Below are 14,891 nucleotides of genomic sequence, written 5' to 3' on the forward strand. Positions count from 1 at the left end.
TTGAAATTTTTTTTTTTTTAAAATAGCAATTTCAATCTTTGAGTGATTATCCATTAAATCCAGATAGTCATACCACAGTAAAACATTAATAAATAACATTTCCCTCATGTCTGCTTTACATCAGCACCATTCATAAAATGTTATTTCATTTTGTTAGCATTTTAGGAGGTTTTCATTTTTTTCAAGGAAGTTGAAAGGAAATTTATTTTTTTGAGGGATCTATTCAGGTTTGAAGTGACTTCAGGGGTCCTATATATTGGGAAACCTCCAGAAGTGATACCATTTTCAAAACAGCACCCCCAACCTATTGAAAACTGCTGTTAGGTAGTTTATTAACCCTTTAGATGCTTTTCTGGAGTTAATGCAAAGTGACATGACAGGAATGAAAACGTGCATTTTTACCTCCTAAATGTCACTGACTTCTGAACAGGCCGCTATATCTGGCAGACTCTAAGGATGTTATTTGGTCATGAATTGCCATGGGAAACATCAGGACCACACAATCATAATCTCTGGGTGCCAATGGGGATAAAGAGGGAGACCCCACTCTATGTTAACCATTTATATGATGTAGTCACTATTGACAGCAGCATCTAAGGGGTTAAACAGATATGGACAGTGCCAACACTGATCGTGACTGATGCAGCAAGTTGTCAGCTATAGTGTACAGCCAACAGCTGCAGGATTGTCACCGGTATGGGGAGGCTATTCTCTTATATCTCAGGTCACTAAAATGATGTATTGGCTGTCATTCAACTATAAGTCAGGACACATATGATTTCCGCCTCCGTAGGAGTGGGGAAGCCCCTGCGATACACAGAATGCTCATGAATATCAATAGGAACTTTTATAGCAGACAAAGAAAATGTATTACCCATTCCCAAATATAAAATACAAAAGTTCTTTTGTAGAGATTTTGGGATAACACCATGTTTGGAAACAGATCATCCAATAGAGTGATGTAGCTGTGAGGGGGTGCCATAGCCCTGCTGTCTGAGGGTCCCAGATAACTTTTAAGGAAAAATCATGTACTCAGAGTTCTCATAATGATACAACCCCTGTCACTACAACCTCCCCTGGTACAATCCCTGTCCTATGTCCACAGAGTTCCCTTCTGGTCACACATTTTAAGGCAATGTTTCCAAAATAAGTCAAGAATGTCATGTAACATTTTGAAAATGTATTGTAACCTACATGTATTTCTAAAATCTGGATACAACTCCCCATAACTTGAAATGCTTCTGTGAGAACCTGAAAGGCGGAGACCTGGCCATTCTTCTCTGGACATTTTACCTAAGCAGCTAAACCTCCAAGGTTATTATAAGTGCAACAAAGCATTATAATACAGGCAGAAGCATTAGGCCATGTTAACACGCTGCATTTTTTTCTGCTTTGTTGCAGCAATGTTTTATGTAAATTAAAAGCTATGAGATTTCAGAAATTTCATGCTTTTTTTCCTGACTAAATGCAGCGTTTTTTTTTTTTGTTTTTTTTTAAATCTGCAGCATGTCACATCTTTCAGCGTTTGTGGTATCTTCCATTATAATGAGGTACTCTTGTCTTACTCATTCAATTGTAAAATTACCAGATGAAGGGGCCTCAGTGCTATGGGTTAGCCAATGAAGGTATCTCTTCTAGAACACTTTTTTAACATAAAGGTATTTACAAACATCTTGTGTGATACATAACATTCTATTTTGCAGATATCGATGCTTCACTCTGTATTTGCTCCTATTCTGCCAGTTGATTACTGAATTGTTTGGATTTCCACTCTGTGCAAGAAATTTCCTCCAATCAAGGGATAAGGAAGGTAAAAAAAAGAGATTTTAATTAAAATTCAGTGGTGTACTTAGAGTGGGTGCAAAGGAAACAGTTGCCCCCTGACCTTGATTCCTGATGAAGTCCAAATGCCCATTTGCCACATAAAAAACACCAATATTATAGCAGGTGAGGGAGGCCCTAACACACTATGTATTGACAATTTATGCCACTATTACACAATCCTCAGATTTTGCATTGGACCACTGTTCTCTCTGTCTTAGCAGCTGCTGAACTGAGGATTAGAGAGTTGAGGAATGGTTCAAAGGCGGGTGACCATTAAAGGCCAAGCAAGTATTATGTACCTGTCCAGGACACATGGGGAAAAGGGAAAATTACGTATTCGTAAGAAGTGAGGAAAACTAATTAAAACATAGGAAGCGCTAAAAATTCAAGCTTCCTTTGAAGCCCAGACCTCCTGCAGTGGACAGGTGGTTAAAAGAGGATATCTACTGGAGAAAAGACAGCCAGATTGACATTTGTGTACCCAGGGGAGGAGAAGTGGAAGGGCTTCCTTTGTCTAAGGAAAGAAGCATCCTAGGTTCAAAAGGATCTTGCTGTGAGTGTTTCAGCCTTTGTGTCTCCATTGTCCATATATGAATATTGGTGTTTTCATCAATACAATAATTATGGGATATAGATTTTTGGCGTCATAGCAAACGGACAGACGTGATGCATTCACTCACATCAACGTAGGGCCACTAGAATGCCTTCAATTTTTTATTGGACCAATAGACTATGCGAACCAGGTCATATTTGGTCTTTATATAAAGGTAAAATCATGATGGAAAATATGATGGTAATATCACGATCTTCACGATCTTTTCCTCTCTAATTCCCTTAACCTTCTGGCTATTACAGAAACCTGGATCCAGCACTCAGACACCACCGCCGCTCTCTCATTTGGTGGGCTGAAATTTTCACATACCACCAGACCTGAGAACAGACAGGGTGGAGGTGTTGGTTTACTCCTTTCATCACAATGTGCTTTTCAGGTAATCCCCCCGGTTCCCTCACTTACATTTCCTTCCTTTGAAGTCCAGGCCGTCAGACTCTTTAAGCCCTTCTCCTTGCGGGTGGCAGTTGTTTATCGCCCTCCAGGCTCCTCCCGCCTGTTTCTAGACCACTTTGCCACCTGGCTTACTCACTTTCTATCCTGTGACATCCCCACCCTCATCATGGGAGACTTTAGCATCCCCATCAATGATCGCCTCTCCCAATCTGCCTCTCATCTTCTCTCTAACTTCTTCATTCAACCTCTCACAGTTTACTAATTCTCCTACGCATGAGGACGGGAATACTCTGGACCTGGTTTTCTCCCATCCCGGCTTGCTGCACGACTTTACTAACTCCCCTCTCCCGCTCTCGGACCACAACCTTCTTTCCTTCTCTGTCAAGAATTGTCTCCTCATCCAGGACACCCCCACTTACCACACTTATCGGAATACACCTACCATTAATACCCAGCAGCTTATGGACAACCTCCACACATCTTTAGCCCCCATCTCCTCCCTCTCCTGTCCAGACTTAGCATTGTCACACTTCAATATTACACTGAAGAATGCCCTGGATGAAGCAGCACCTTCTACACGCAAAAAGACCTGACACAGACAACGGCAGCCCTGGCACACTATGCAAACACGCTTTCTTCAGCGTTGCTCAAGGGGTGCAGAGCGGCAGTGGAGAAAATCTCTCTTAGCAGAAGACTTCATCCACTATAAGTTCATGCTCAAAACCTATAACTCTGCCCTTTCTCTGGCCAAACAATCCTACTTCACCACCCTCATCACCTCACTATCCAACAACCCAAAACGACTTTTTGAAACCTTAAACACCCTCCTGAAACCTAAAGTACTGGCCCCCCATCTCCAATCTCAGTTTTGAGGATCTGGCCACTTATTTCCTAGAAAAAATCAACCACATCCATCAGGATATCTCAGCCCAATCTCCTCAGTGCCTGGATCCCCTTCCCTGCCGCACCTCAAGCTCATTAGACATCTTTGAGCCTGTTTCAGAAGAAGTTTCCAAGCTCCTCACTTCTGCTCGGCCTACAACCTGCAATAGTGACCCCATTCCTTCACCTCTCCTGCAGTCTCTCACCAGTGGTCACCACTCACCTGGCTAAAATATTTAACCTCTCTCTTTCTTCAGGTATCTTTCCCTCCTCATTTACACATGCCATCATTACCCCTTTACTTAAAAAGCCATCCCTGGACCAAAACTGCACGGCTAACTACAGACCTGTCTCTAACCTTTCCTTCACCTCTAAACTCCTGGAACGCTTTGTCCACTCCCTTCTAATCCGCTATCTCTCGGATAATTCTCTTCTCGACCCCTTACAATCTGGTTTCCGCTCTGTACACTCCACTGAAACTGCCCTCACTAAAGTCTCTAATGATCTAATAACAGCTAAATCCAAAGGTCATTGCTCTCTGCTGATTCTCCTGGATCTCTCTGCCGCATTTGATACTGTGGATCACCAGCTCCTTCTCACTATGCTCCGCTCCATAGGCCTCAAGGACACAGCCCTCTCCTGGTTCTCCTCCTACCTCTCTGACCGCTCCTTCACTGTATCTTTTGCCAGCTCCTCTTCCTCTCCTCGTCCCCTTACTATCGGGGTTCCGCAGGGCTCAGTCCTGGGCCCCCTCCTTTTCTCTCTATACACTGCTCCTATTGGACAAACAATCAGCAGATTTGGGTTCCAGTACCATCTCTATGCTGACGACACCCAATTATACACTTCTTCCTCTGACATCACCCCCACTCTAATTCAAAATACCAAGGATTGTCTGTCTGCTGTCTCTAACATCATGTCCTCCCTCTATCAGAAACTAAATCTCTCCAAAACTGAACTACCTGTGTTTCTCCCTTCTACTAACCTCACTCTACCCAACATCGAAATTACCCTGGAGGGTTCAACCATAACTCCCAAGCAGCATGCCTGCTGTCTTGGGGTCATATTCAACACTGAACTTTCCTTTACTCCCTATATCCTATCACTCACTCGATCTTGTCACCTGCATCTTAAAAACATCTTCAGAATCCGACCTTTTCTCACCTTTGAAACTGCTAAGACTCTTACTGTCGCTCTTATTCATTCTCGTCTGGACTACTGCAACTCTCTTCTGATCGGTCTCCCTCTTTCCAAACTTTCTCCTCTCCAATCCATCTTGAATGCGGCAGCCAGGGTCATATTTCTGTCCAGCCGCTTCACCGATGCCTCCATTTTGTGCCAGTCATTACTCTGGCTACCCATTCGCTACAGGGTCCAGTATAAACTCATTTCTCTCACCCACAAAGCTCTCCACAGTTCTGTACCGCCTTATATCTCCTCTCTCATCTCCGTCTATCGCCCTACACGTGCCCTCCATTCTACAAATGACCTAAGACTAACATCCCCCGTAATCCGAACCTCGCACCTCCGTCTCCAAGACTTCTCTCGTGCTGCGCCAGCTCTCTGGAATGCCCCTCCCCAGACGATCAGACTGATACCTAGCCCCGACCTATTCAAGCGCGCTTTAAAAACCCATCTCTTCAAACAAGCCTACCACATCAACTACTCAGTAAACTAACTTTGCCCTGTTCCCTCCTTCCAAATATTATCTGCATGTGAATCTGCACCCTACAATTCATCTGTCCTCACACCCTCCACACACATGATAACTGCACTTGATACTTGACTATTGCACTTAAACACACGGGCTGATGACCGGATAATGCAGCTTTATATGAAAATCCCTATTTATTATAATTGCCAGACCTGAAATAACAAGCTCTTTTCACCTAGTGTGTCCCCCCACTTCCTTGTAGATTGTAAGCTTGTGAGCAGGGACCTCACTCCTAATGTCACTGTTTAAATTGTCTTAACTTGTACTGAATTTATTGTCTGTACATGTCCCCGCTTAATTGTAAAGTGCTGCGGAATATGTTGGCGCTATATAAATAAAAATTATTATTATTATTATTAGTATTATCTAACTCCTGGAACATTCAGAGGAGAAGATATCTTGCAAGTTGGAGTTGAGGTGTGTGGGCGTAACTTAGAGCTAATAAAAAGCAGAAATTGAGTATGGCTCATTGTCAGCTCTTGGAAGGTACAGCTTTGCTGTACGTTCTGTCCATTTTCCTGGAGTACTTCCCTTTGCCAAGCTCTGAGCCATTTCCGTGACATGAGGTTTAGTTATTCTCTTTTGTTGTTCCTTTTTATTATATTTAATTGTGTTTATTGTATTGTTCTCTTCCATCATCTTGCATATTTTTATAAACACTGCCTATTTTTCTGCATTAAATATAAAATGTAATAGCGCAGTTCCTCTTGCTCTGTTAACTGCACCCCTGAAGCTATATGCTACCTGTAATCAGCGTCAGACTGGAGCACCTTGGGCCCACTAGAGAAAATCATTCTGAGGCCCGTTATGTAGCTGCATAGAAATAAATACAAAAACACTAATTGTGCAGTAAAACCACGCTAATATCAGGGCATAACATAAAGTGGTACACGTCTTAATGATATAACAGGGGTTGGGGTAGCCCCTCTCATAGAATATAATGTAGTCCCCTAATAGTGTATAATGCAGCCCCCTCATGGGGTATAATGTAGCCCTCCCCATAGAATATAATGCAGCCCCCATAGAATAAAATGTAGCCCCCTCAAATAGTATGAAGCAACCCCCCATAGAACATAATGCAGCCCCCTCATAGGGTGTAATGCAGCCCACCATAGAATATAATGTAGCCCCCTCATATAGTATAATGCAGTCCCCTATAGAATATAAGGTAGCCACCTCATAGGGTATAAAGCAGCCCCCTCATAAGGTATAATTCAGCTGCCACATAGAATATAGTGTAGCCTCCTTAGAGCATAATGCAGTCCCCTCATAGAGTATCATGCAACTCCCTCTTAGGGTATAATGCAGCCCCCTCATACAGTTTGCAGCCCCCCATAGTATATAATGTAGACCCTCATAGAGTATAATGCAGCCCCCCCTCCATAGAATATAATGTAGCCCCCTCCACAGTAATATGGCCATCAGTACTTATATATATATATAAATATATATATAAATATATATATATAAATATATATATATATATATATATATATATATATATATATATATATATATATCTACAATACTCACCCCTCCACCTTATTCCCCCACTGATCCTGGCTCTGCTCCAGTCTCATCAGCAGCACTATCATCTGCGTGATGAAGTGGGGCATGATGATGTGTGAAGTGACGTCTGTTAGGAATCGAGTTCCCGCTGCTGCGCAGGGGGAATCTCGAACCATGTCTGCTGCGGTCTCTCATTCTGCATCAGCCGCAGTGGAGCCTGCTCAGCGGAGACATCGGTCCCAGCGTCTTGCTCAGTCTCACTCTGTGCAAAGGGTTACTGCTGCTTTTCCAGCTTCTGCCATGGAAGCCAGTGCTGGGCAGCGGCGAGCAGACGCTTTTGGGACTAAGTCCTGCTTTTCCCCTTCTGAGCATGCCCAGGGCAAGATCTCCCTTTGCAGATCGAGGGTCACATGCTCAGATACTGCAGCAGATCCCATTGGTCCTCCAGGAAGGTCCTGAAGGTGCTCAACTTCTGTGGCAGCCTCCCATTGGTCCTTCTGGGAAGGTCCTGTACATGCTGCAGCTATAAGAGGTTTGCATGGCCGCACGGCCATGTGCTAGTATACACTTGTTTATGTGTGTGTGTTGTGAGTGAAAGTGGCTCTTAATCATCCCCTCCCTTGTGTTTGAATGCTCGCGTAAGGAGGATGATTGTAATCTAGTGCCCGACTAGTAACCAACACTGGTACACAAACAGCGTCTATTGCTGTGACCGCCAGTGCGGTGCCGTGCGCTATCACCGCTCTTTCCAAACCCAAGTCTGGGTGGTTAGTGGCGTCCACCAGTGCGGCATCGCATGCACTCTCGTGCTATTTAGTTATTAGTTTTGTTACGTGCGGTACTGCGGCCCTGTGATGCAACAGGGTTCACCTATTTCACACAGGGTGAAGCTAACCAGTGTGTATCTTCATTGTACCGCCATATAGTCCGTCATTGCTTAGCAGCAGGTTCCATCTCTGCACAGTGGACCCTGGGCTGCGAACACACCTTATTCCTTTTCTCTAATTATTTGGTGTCTTCCGCTAGACCTAACAACGTCATCGCGCACTGGCTGTGTCAGAGGCAGAGGGGAATGATGGGGGAGGGAGCATCATCTAACGCCAGCACCTCCATTATTGCTTTCAACTATATTGGCATCTATGATGCCGATATAGTTGAATGCTGTGCTTGCTGGGGGCAGCAGTGGAGGAGCAGCAGGTCAAAGGAGGCAGGAGCCAGCTGCTGCAGCTAAAGCCTGTGCCTGCTGCTAAAGAGAAATGAATATTCACCGCTCCCCATGCCATGGAGAGGAGTGAATATTCATTCTCTTTAGTAAATAAAATGAATATTCACTGAGCAGTGAATATTCATTTCTCTTTAGCAGCGGGCACAGGCTTTAGCCGCAGTAGGCGGCTCCTGACTCCTGTCACCCACTGCTCCACTGCTGCTTCTTCGCTGGTGTCGAGCGGGCCCCCCTGTTGTGACCTGGTGGTTAGGAGCATCCGAAGTGACCTGATGGTTAAAACAGAAAACCTGGGACAAGCTCTGAGGAAGTGGTAACTCTACTGACCGCAATCCCTAATCCTATCACACACACTAGAAATAGCCGTGGAGCGTACCTAACTCTCCCTAGACGCCTCTTCACAGCCTAAGAGCTAACTACCCCTAAAGATAGAAATAGCAGCCTACCTTGCCTCAGAGAAATTCCCCAAAGTAAGGTAGCCCCCACAAATATCAACTGTGAGTTAAGAGGGAAGTGACAAACACAGGAATGAAACAGATTTTAGCAAAGGAGGCCGAATCTTCTCTAGAAAGACAGAGGATAGGAAAGGGAACTATGCGGTCAGTATAAAAAACTACAAAAACCACGCAGAGTGTGCAAAAAGACCTCCACACCGACTCACGGTGTGGAGGTGCAGCTCTGCACCCCCCAGAGCTTCCAGCTAGCAAGGCAATATCATAATAGCAGGCTGGACTGAAACATAGCATGTACTGAAAAATATATTCAAAAACCAATGAACAGCAAATGACTAGCAAGGACTTAGCTTCTGCTGGGGTAGTCAGGTCAGCTGAGAATTCCAAGAGAGATCTGAACCAGTACTGAGACATTGACAGCTGGCATGGACTAACGACCTGGACAGAGTTAAATAGGAAAGCCAGCAGCAGAAATAAACGAGGGCAGCTGAGAAAGCCAACCTCAAAGATCAGCAGTTCCACTCAAAGCCACCAGAGGGTGTCCAAGGACAGAACTCACCAAAGTACCATTCACGACCACAGGAGGGAGCCCGAGAACGGAATTCACAACAGTACCCCCCCCTTGAGGAGGGGTCCCCGAACCCTCACCAGAGCCCCCAGGCCGATCAGGACAAGCCAAATGAAAGGCCCGAACCAAATCGGCAGCATGGACATCGGAGGCAACAACCCAGGAATTATCCTCCTGACCATAGCCCTTCCATTTAACCAGGTACTGAAGCTTCCGTCTCGAAATACGAGAATCTAAAATCTTCTCCACCACATACTCCAACTCCCCCTCAACCAACACCGTATCAGGAGGATCAACAGAAGGAACCATAGGCGCCACATATCTCCGCAACAACGACCTATGGAACACATTATGGATGGCAAAAGAAGCTGGAAGGGCCAAACGAAACGACACAGGATTGATAATTTCAGAAATCTTATAAGGACCAATGAAACGAGGCTTGAACTTAGGAGAAGAAACCTTCATAGGAACATAACGAGAAGACAACCAAACCAAATCGCCAACACGAAGTCGGGGACCAACACAGCGACGGCGGTTAGCAAAACGTTGCGCCTTCTCCTGAGACAACGTCAAATTGTCCACCACGTGAGTCCAAATTTGTTGCAACCTGTCCACCACAGAATCCACACCAGGACAGTCAGAAGGCTCAACCTGCCCTGAAGAAAAACGAGGATGAAAACCAGAATTACAAAAAAAAGGCGAAACCAAAGTAGCAGAACTAGCCCGATTATTAAGGGCGAACTCGGCCAATGGCAAGAAGGTCACCCAATCATCCTGATCAGCAGAAACAAAGCATCTCAGATAGGTTTCCAAGGTCTGATTGGTTCGTTCGGTTTGGCCATTTGTCTGAGGATGGAACGCTGAAGAAAAAGACAAATCAATGCCCATCTTAGCACAAAAGGACCGCCAAAACCTAGAAACAAATTGGGAACCTCTGTCCGACACAATGTTCTCCGGAATGCCATGCAAACGAGCCACATGCTGAAAAAACAATGGAACCAAATCAGAGGAGGAAGGCAATTTAGGCAGGGGTACCAAATGGACCATCTTAGAAAACTGATCACAAACCACCCAGATGACAGACATCCTTTGAGAGACAGGAAGATCAGAAATAAAATCCATGGAAATGTGTCCAGGGCCTCTTCGGGACAGGCAAAGGCAAAAGCAACCCACTGGCACGAGAACAGCAAGGTTTGGCCCGAGCACAAGTCCCACAGGACTGCACAAAAGAACGCACATCCTGTGACAAGGAAGGCCACCAAAAGGACCTGGCAACCAAATCTCTGGTACCAAAAATCCCAGGATGACCAGCCAACACTGAACAATGAACCTCAGAAATAACCCTACTAGTCCATCTATCAGGGACAAACAGTTTCTCCACTGGGCAGCGGTCAGGTCTATCAGCCTGAAACTCCTGCAGCACCCGCCGCAAATCAGGGGAGATGGCAGACAGAATCACCCCCTCTTTAAGAATACCAGCCGGCTCAGGGACTCCCGGAGAATCAGGCAAAAAACTCCTAGAAAGGGCATCAGCCTTCACATTCTTAGATCCCGGAAGGTACGAGACCACAAAATCGAAACGGGAGAAAAACAGTGACCATCGAGCCTGTCTAGGGTTCAACCGCTTGGCGGACTCGAGGTAAGTCAGATTCTTGTGATCAGTCAGGACCACCACGCGATGTTTGGCTCCCTCAAGCCAATGTCGCCACTCCTCAAATGCCCACTTCATAGCCAACAACTCCCGATTGCCGACATCATAATTACGCTCGGCAGGCGAAAACTTTCTAGAAAAGAAAGCACACGGCTTCATCAAGGAGCCATCAGAACTTCTCTGAGACAAAACAGCCCCTGCCCCAATCTCAGAAGCATCAACCTCGACCTGAAAAGGGAGCAAAACATCTGGCTGACGCAACACAGGGGCCGAAGTAAAACGACGTTTAAGCTCCTGAAAGGCCTCAACGGCCGCAGGGGACCAATTCACCACATCAGCGCCTTTCTTCGTCAAATCAGTCAAAGGCTTAACCACACTAGAAAAATTAGCGATGAAGCGACGGTAAAAATTAGCAAAGCCCAGGAACTTCTGAAGACTCTTCACAGATGTAGGTTGAGTCCAATCATAAATGGCCTGAACTTTAACAGGATCCATCTCGATAGTAGAAGGGGAAAAAATGAAGCCCAATACGGAAACCTTCTGAACTCCAAAGAGGCATTTAGAGCCCTTCACAAACAACGCCTTAGCACTAAGGACCTGGAACACCATCCTGACCTGCTTTACATGAGACTCCCAATCATCTGAAAAGACCAAAATATCATCCAAATATACGATCATGAACCTATCCAGATACTTCCGGAAGATGTTGTGCATAAAGGACTGAAACACAGATGGAGCATTAAAAAGCCCGAATGGCATCACCAGGTACTCAAAATGGCCCTCGGGCATATTAAATGCTGTTTTCCATTCATCGCCCTGTTTAATACGCACAAGATTATACGCCCCTCGAAGGTCAATCTTGGTAAACCAACTAGCCCCCTTAATCCGAGCAAACAAATCAGACAACAGAGGCAAAGGGTACTGAAATTTGACCATGATTTTATTGAGAAGGAGGTAATCTATACAGGGTCTCGGAGAGCCATCCTTCTTGGCCACAAAAAAGAACCCTGCTCCCAACGGCGACGAAGACGGGCAAATATGCCCTTTCTCCAAGGACTCCTTTACATAACTCCGCATAGCGGCATGTTCTGGCACAGATAAATTGAACAGTCGGCCCTTAGGGAACTTACTACCAGGAATCAAATTAATAGCACAATCACAGTCCCTATGAGGAGGTAGGGCACTGGACTTGGGCTCATCAAATACATCCTGGTAATCCGACAAAAACTCAGGGACTTCAGAAGGAGTGGAAGAAGAAATTGACATCAAAGGAACATCACCATGTATCCCTTGACAACCCCAACTAGACACAGACATTGATTTCCAATCCAGTACTGGATTATGAACCTGTAACCATGGCAAACCCAACACAACAACATCATGCAAATTATGCAACACCAAAAAGCGAATATTTTCCTGATGTGCGGGAGCCATGTACATGGTCAGCTGAGTCCAGTACTGAGGTTTATTCTTGGCCAATGGCGTAGCATCAATCCCCCTTAAGGGAATAGGACTCTGCAAAGGCTCCAAGGAAAAACCACAGCGCCTGGCAAACTCCAAGTCCATCAAGTTCAGGGCAGCGCCCGAATCCACAAATGCCATAACAGAGTAGGACGACAGTGAGCAAATCAGAGTAACAGATAAGAGAAATTTAGGCTGCAAAGTACTAATGGTCTAACCTAAAGCAAACTATGGAGTACATAGTCCCATACACAAATTTAAGATTTGTAACACGATTTTATTAACAATCATAGACTAAATAATGATAAATAAATACATACAAGCTGACAATACAAGGTACAGAAATGGTGCAAATACAGGCAGACACAGACTACCGTAGTGGCAGTATGGGATATAGCAGGTGAATTTCAGAATCCTCCTAAAAAGTGCTTAGTGCATAACAAAATGCCAATAAGTATGTGGCTAAGTCCCTATGTATGCTGGGATTGCTTATGTAGTATCCTACCAAACCACTACTCTAGAGAAGGAAAGGGAGGAAGGAGGAAAGTGCCGCTAATCTTACCCATGTGTAAATGCCAGTAGTGCGTCTCCAGCAGCCCCGACGCGCGTTTCGCGTTGGGCTTCCTCGGGGGGGCTGTGAATGTGTGTACTTTGAGCGTTTATTTATATCGTGGGTGCACCTGTGTTTGATTATCCGCGCCATTATCGGCGCATGCGCACCGTCGCACAGGCCCGTTCTTGTGCATCGGCTCCTGCTCTTCCTGTGACAGGGCGGGGAGAGGGAAATCCCTCATGACGTCACTGACCCGCCGCGTCACATCCTGGAGGCAGGAGGAGATGCACACCGGGTTTCAGCCGCACTGCGCATGCGTGCGCGCCGCTAACGCCATTTTGGAGAAGGGAAGACAACTGCTGGTGAGTTTTACGTGCAATAATAAAGTGAAATTACGCTACCTGGAAACATGGGCGTACATAAAGTGTCTAAGTGCAGTATGGATTGCTGATAGGGGAAAGGGGAGACCCTCAACTTCAGCCACACTACAATGTGCAAGAAAATATACCTTAGTGGCTGCTCCTGGTGACTATTCCGTGAAATCATATAGTAATACCACTGACTACAAAGGTAAACGCCCTTACATTGTCTAGATGTGATATAAGGTGCTAGTGTAGGGGGAAACAACCCATATCTTCAACCTCACAATATGCAAAAATATAAACCGCTCACAAGAGTGATGTGGCATAAAAAAATATATTATAAATATTAATAGCTGCTCCTAATAAATACTACGTGCAGACAAAAATAGAAAAATGTAAGATAAGAGGGTCAACACAGATACGCTAACAAAGTGTGATATAAAGTGCTAATGGAGGGAGAAGCGAACCCATATCTTCAACCTCACTGTAATGTGAAAGAATATAAACTACTCACATCTGCGGAATTACATAATAAAATATTAATGAAGAAAAATATTACATGAACATATATGCATAATTTGGGACTTAGGTCCCATTAAACTAGTGCACACTAAATGAAAAACATATACATAAAATAAATAAAGAACATCCAGACAGCAGAGAAATAAATGCAACAGTATACTCTCGTCTTCAATCAGAAGGTCTTCAGCAGGGATTTTTTTCCTTTTTCATATGATGTCTTACTTCAGGTGCCATTTGATGCCACGACAGAACTCAAACGCTCAAAGGGTAGATACATGGGAACAGTAGACCAATAAGACGAAATTACTACATAAAAGAAGATAAAAACACACATAATTAAAATCCAGAAAATCACAGAGACTTTGGACCGACCCGACCACACCTAGAGGAAAGATGAAAAGCTCAATTGCTCGTTTAAACCGTGTGGGGACATGGTGCCTAAAATAGCTATCCAGCGACATTCCAATTGTGCTAATATCCGTTTCATATCCCCACCTCTAATACCACACCTCACATGGTCAATACCAAAGATTTTTAATTCCTTTGGGTTGCACTCATGATGGAGCCTAAAATGGCGTGGTATTGTTTTTAAAGTGGCAATGTCTTCCACCTCCTTTGCCGCCATTATGTCTCTAATATGCTCACGTGTCCTAATTCTGAGTTCTCGTGAAGTGAGACCCACATAGAATAGGCCACATGAGCATTTAGCCAGGTATACTACAAATGTAGTACTACAGCTCATGTAGTCCATGATTTTAAATTCTTTACTACCGTCAGCCGAGGTGAAAGACACTGCCCTAATATGGTTACGGCAGGCTAGATAATCTCCACATGGATAGAATCCCCACCTACGTTTACCTGCTCCGAAAATAGTCGGGGCCTTAGTTACGTAATGGCTCCTAACCAAGATGTCTCTCAGATTCTTCCCCCTCCTTGCTGTCATGAGAGGTTCATCCGAGAGACATTTAGCAAGTGTGGGTTCGGTTTTCAAAATAGGCCAATGTCTGCTAAGAATTTTTCTCATCACTCCCCATCGGTGATTAAAAGTGGATATACACTCACTGGCCACTTTATTAGGTACACCTGTCCAACTTCTTGTTAACACTTAATTTCTAATCAGCCAATCACATGGCGGCAACTCAGTGCATTTAGGAATGTAGACATG

The 14,891-nt window shown here is 44.7% G+C and overlaps 1 protein-coding gene across 2 annotated transcripts in view; it reads left to right on the top strand.

The window, feature by feature from the left end:
• The window catches only part of PRRG4 (proline rich and Gla domain 4), a 267,339-nt gene that overhangs the window by 103,196 nt on the left and 149,252 nt on the right, over positions 1-14,891 (top strand). For both annotated transcript variants that reach the window (XM_077288094.1, XM_077288095.1), the window contains exon 2: positions 1,704-1,810. In XM_077288094.1, coding sequence (XP_077144209.1) covers positions 1,704-1,810 — 107 coding nt within the window. The remainder of the gene's footprint in view (positions 1-1,703; positions 1,811-14,891) is intronic.

This window comes from Ranitomeya variabilis, chromosome 2 (assembly GCF_051348905.1).
Source record: "Ranitomeya variabilis isolate aRanVar5 chromosome 2, aRanVar5.hap1, whole genome shotgun sequence".
NCBI lineage: Eukaryota > Metazoa > Chordata > Amphibia > Anura > Dendrobatidae > Ranitomeya > Ranitomeya variabilis.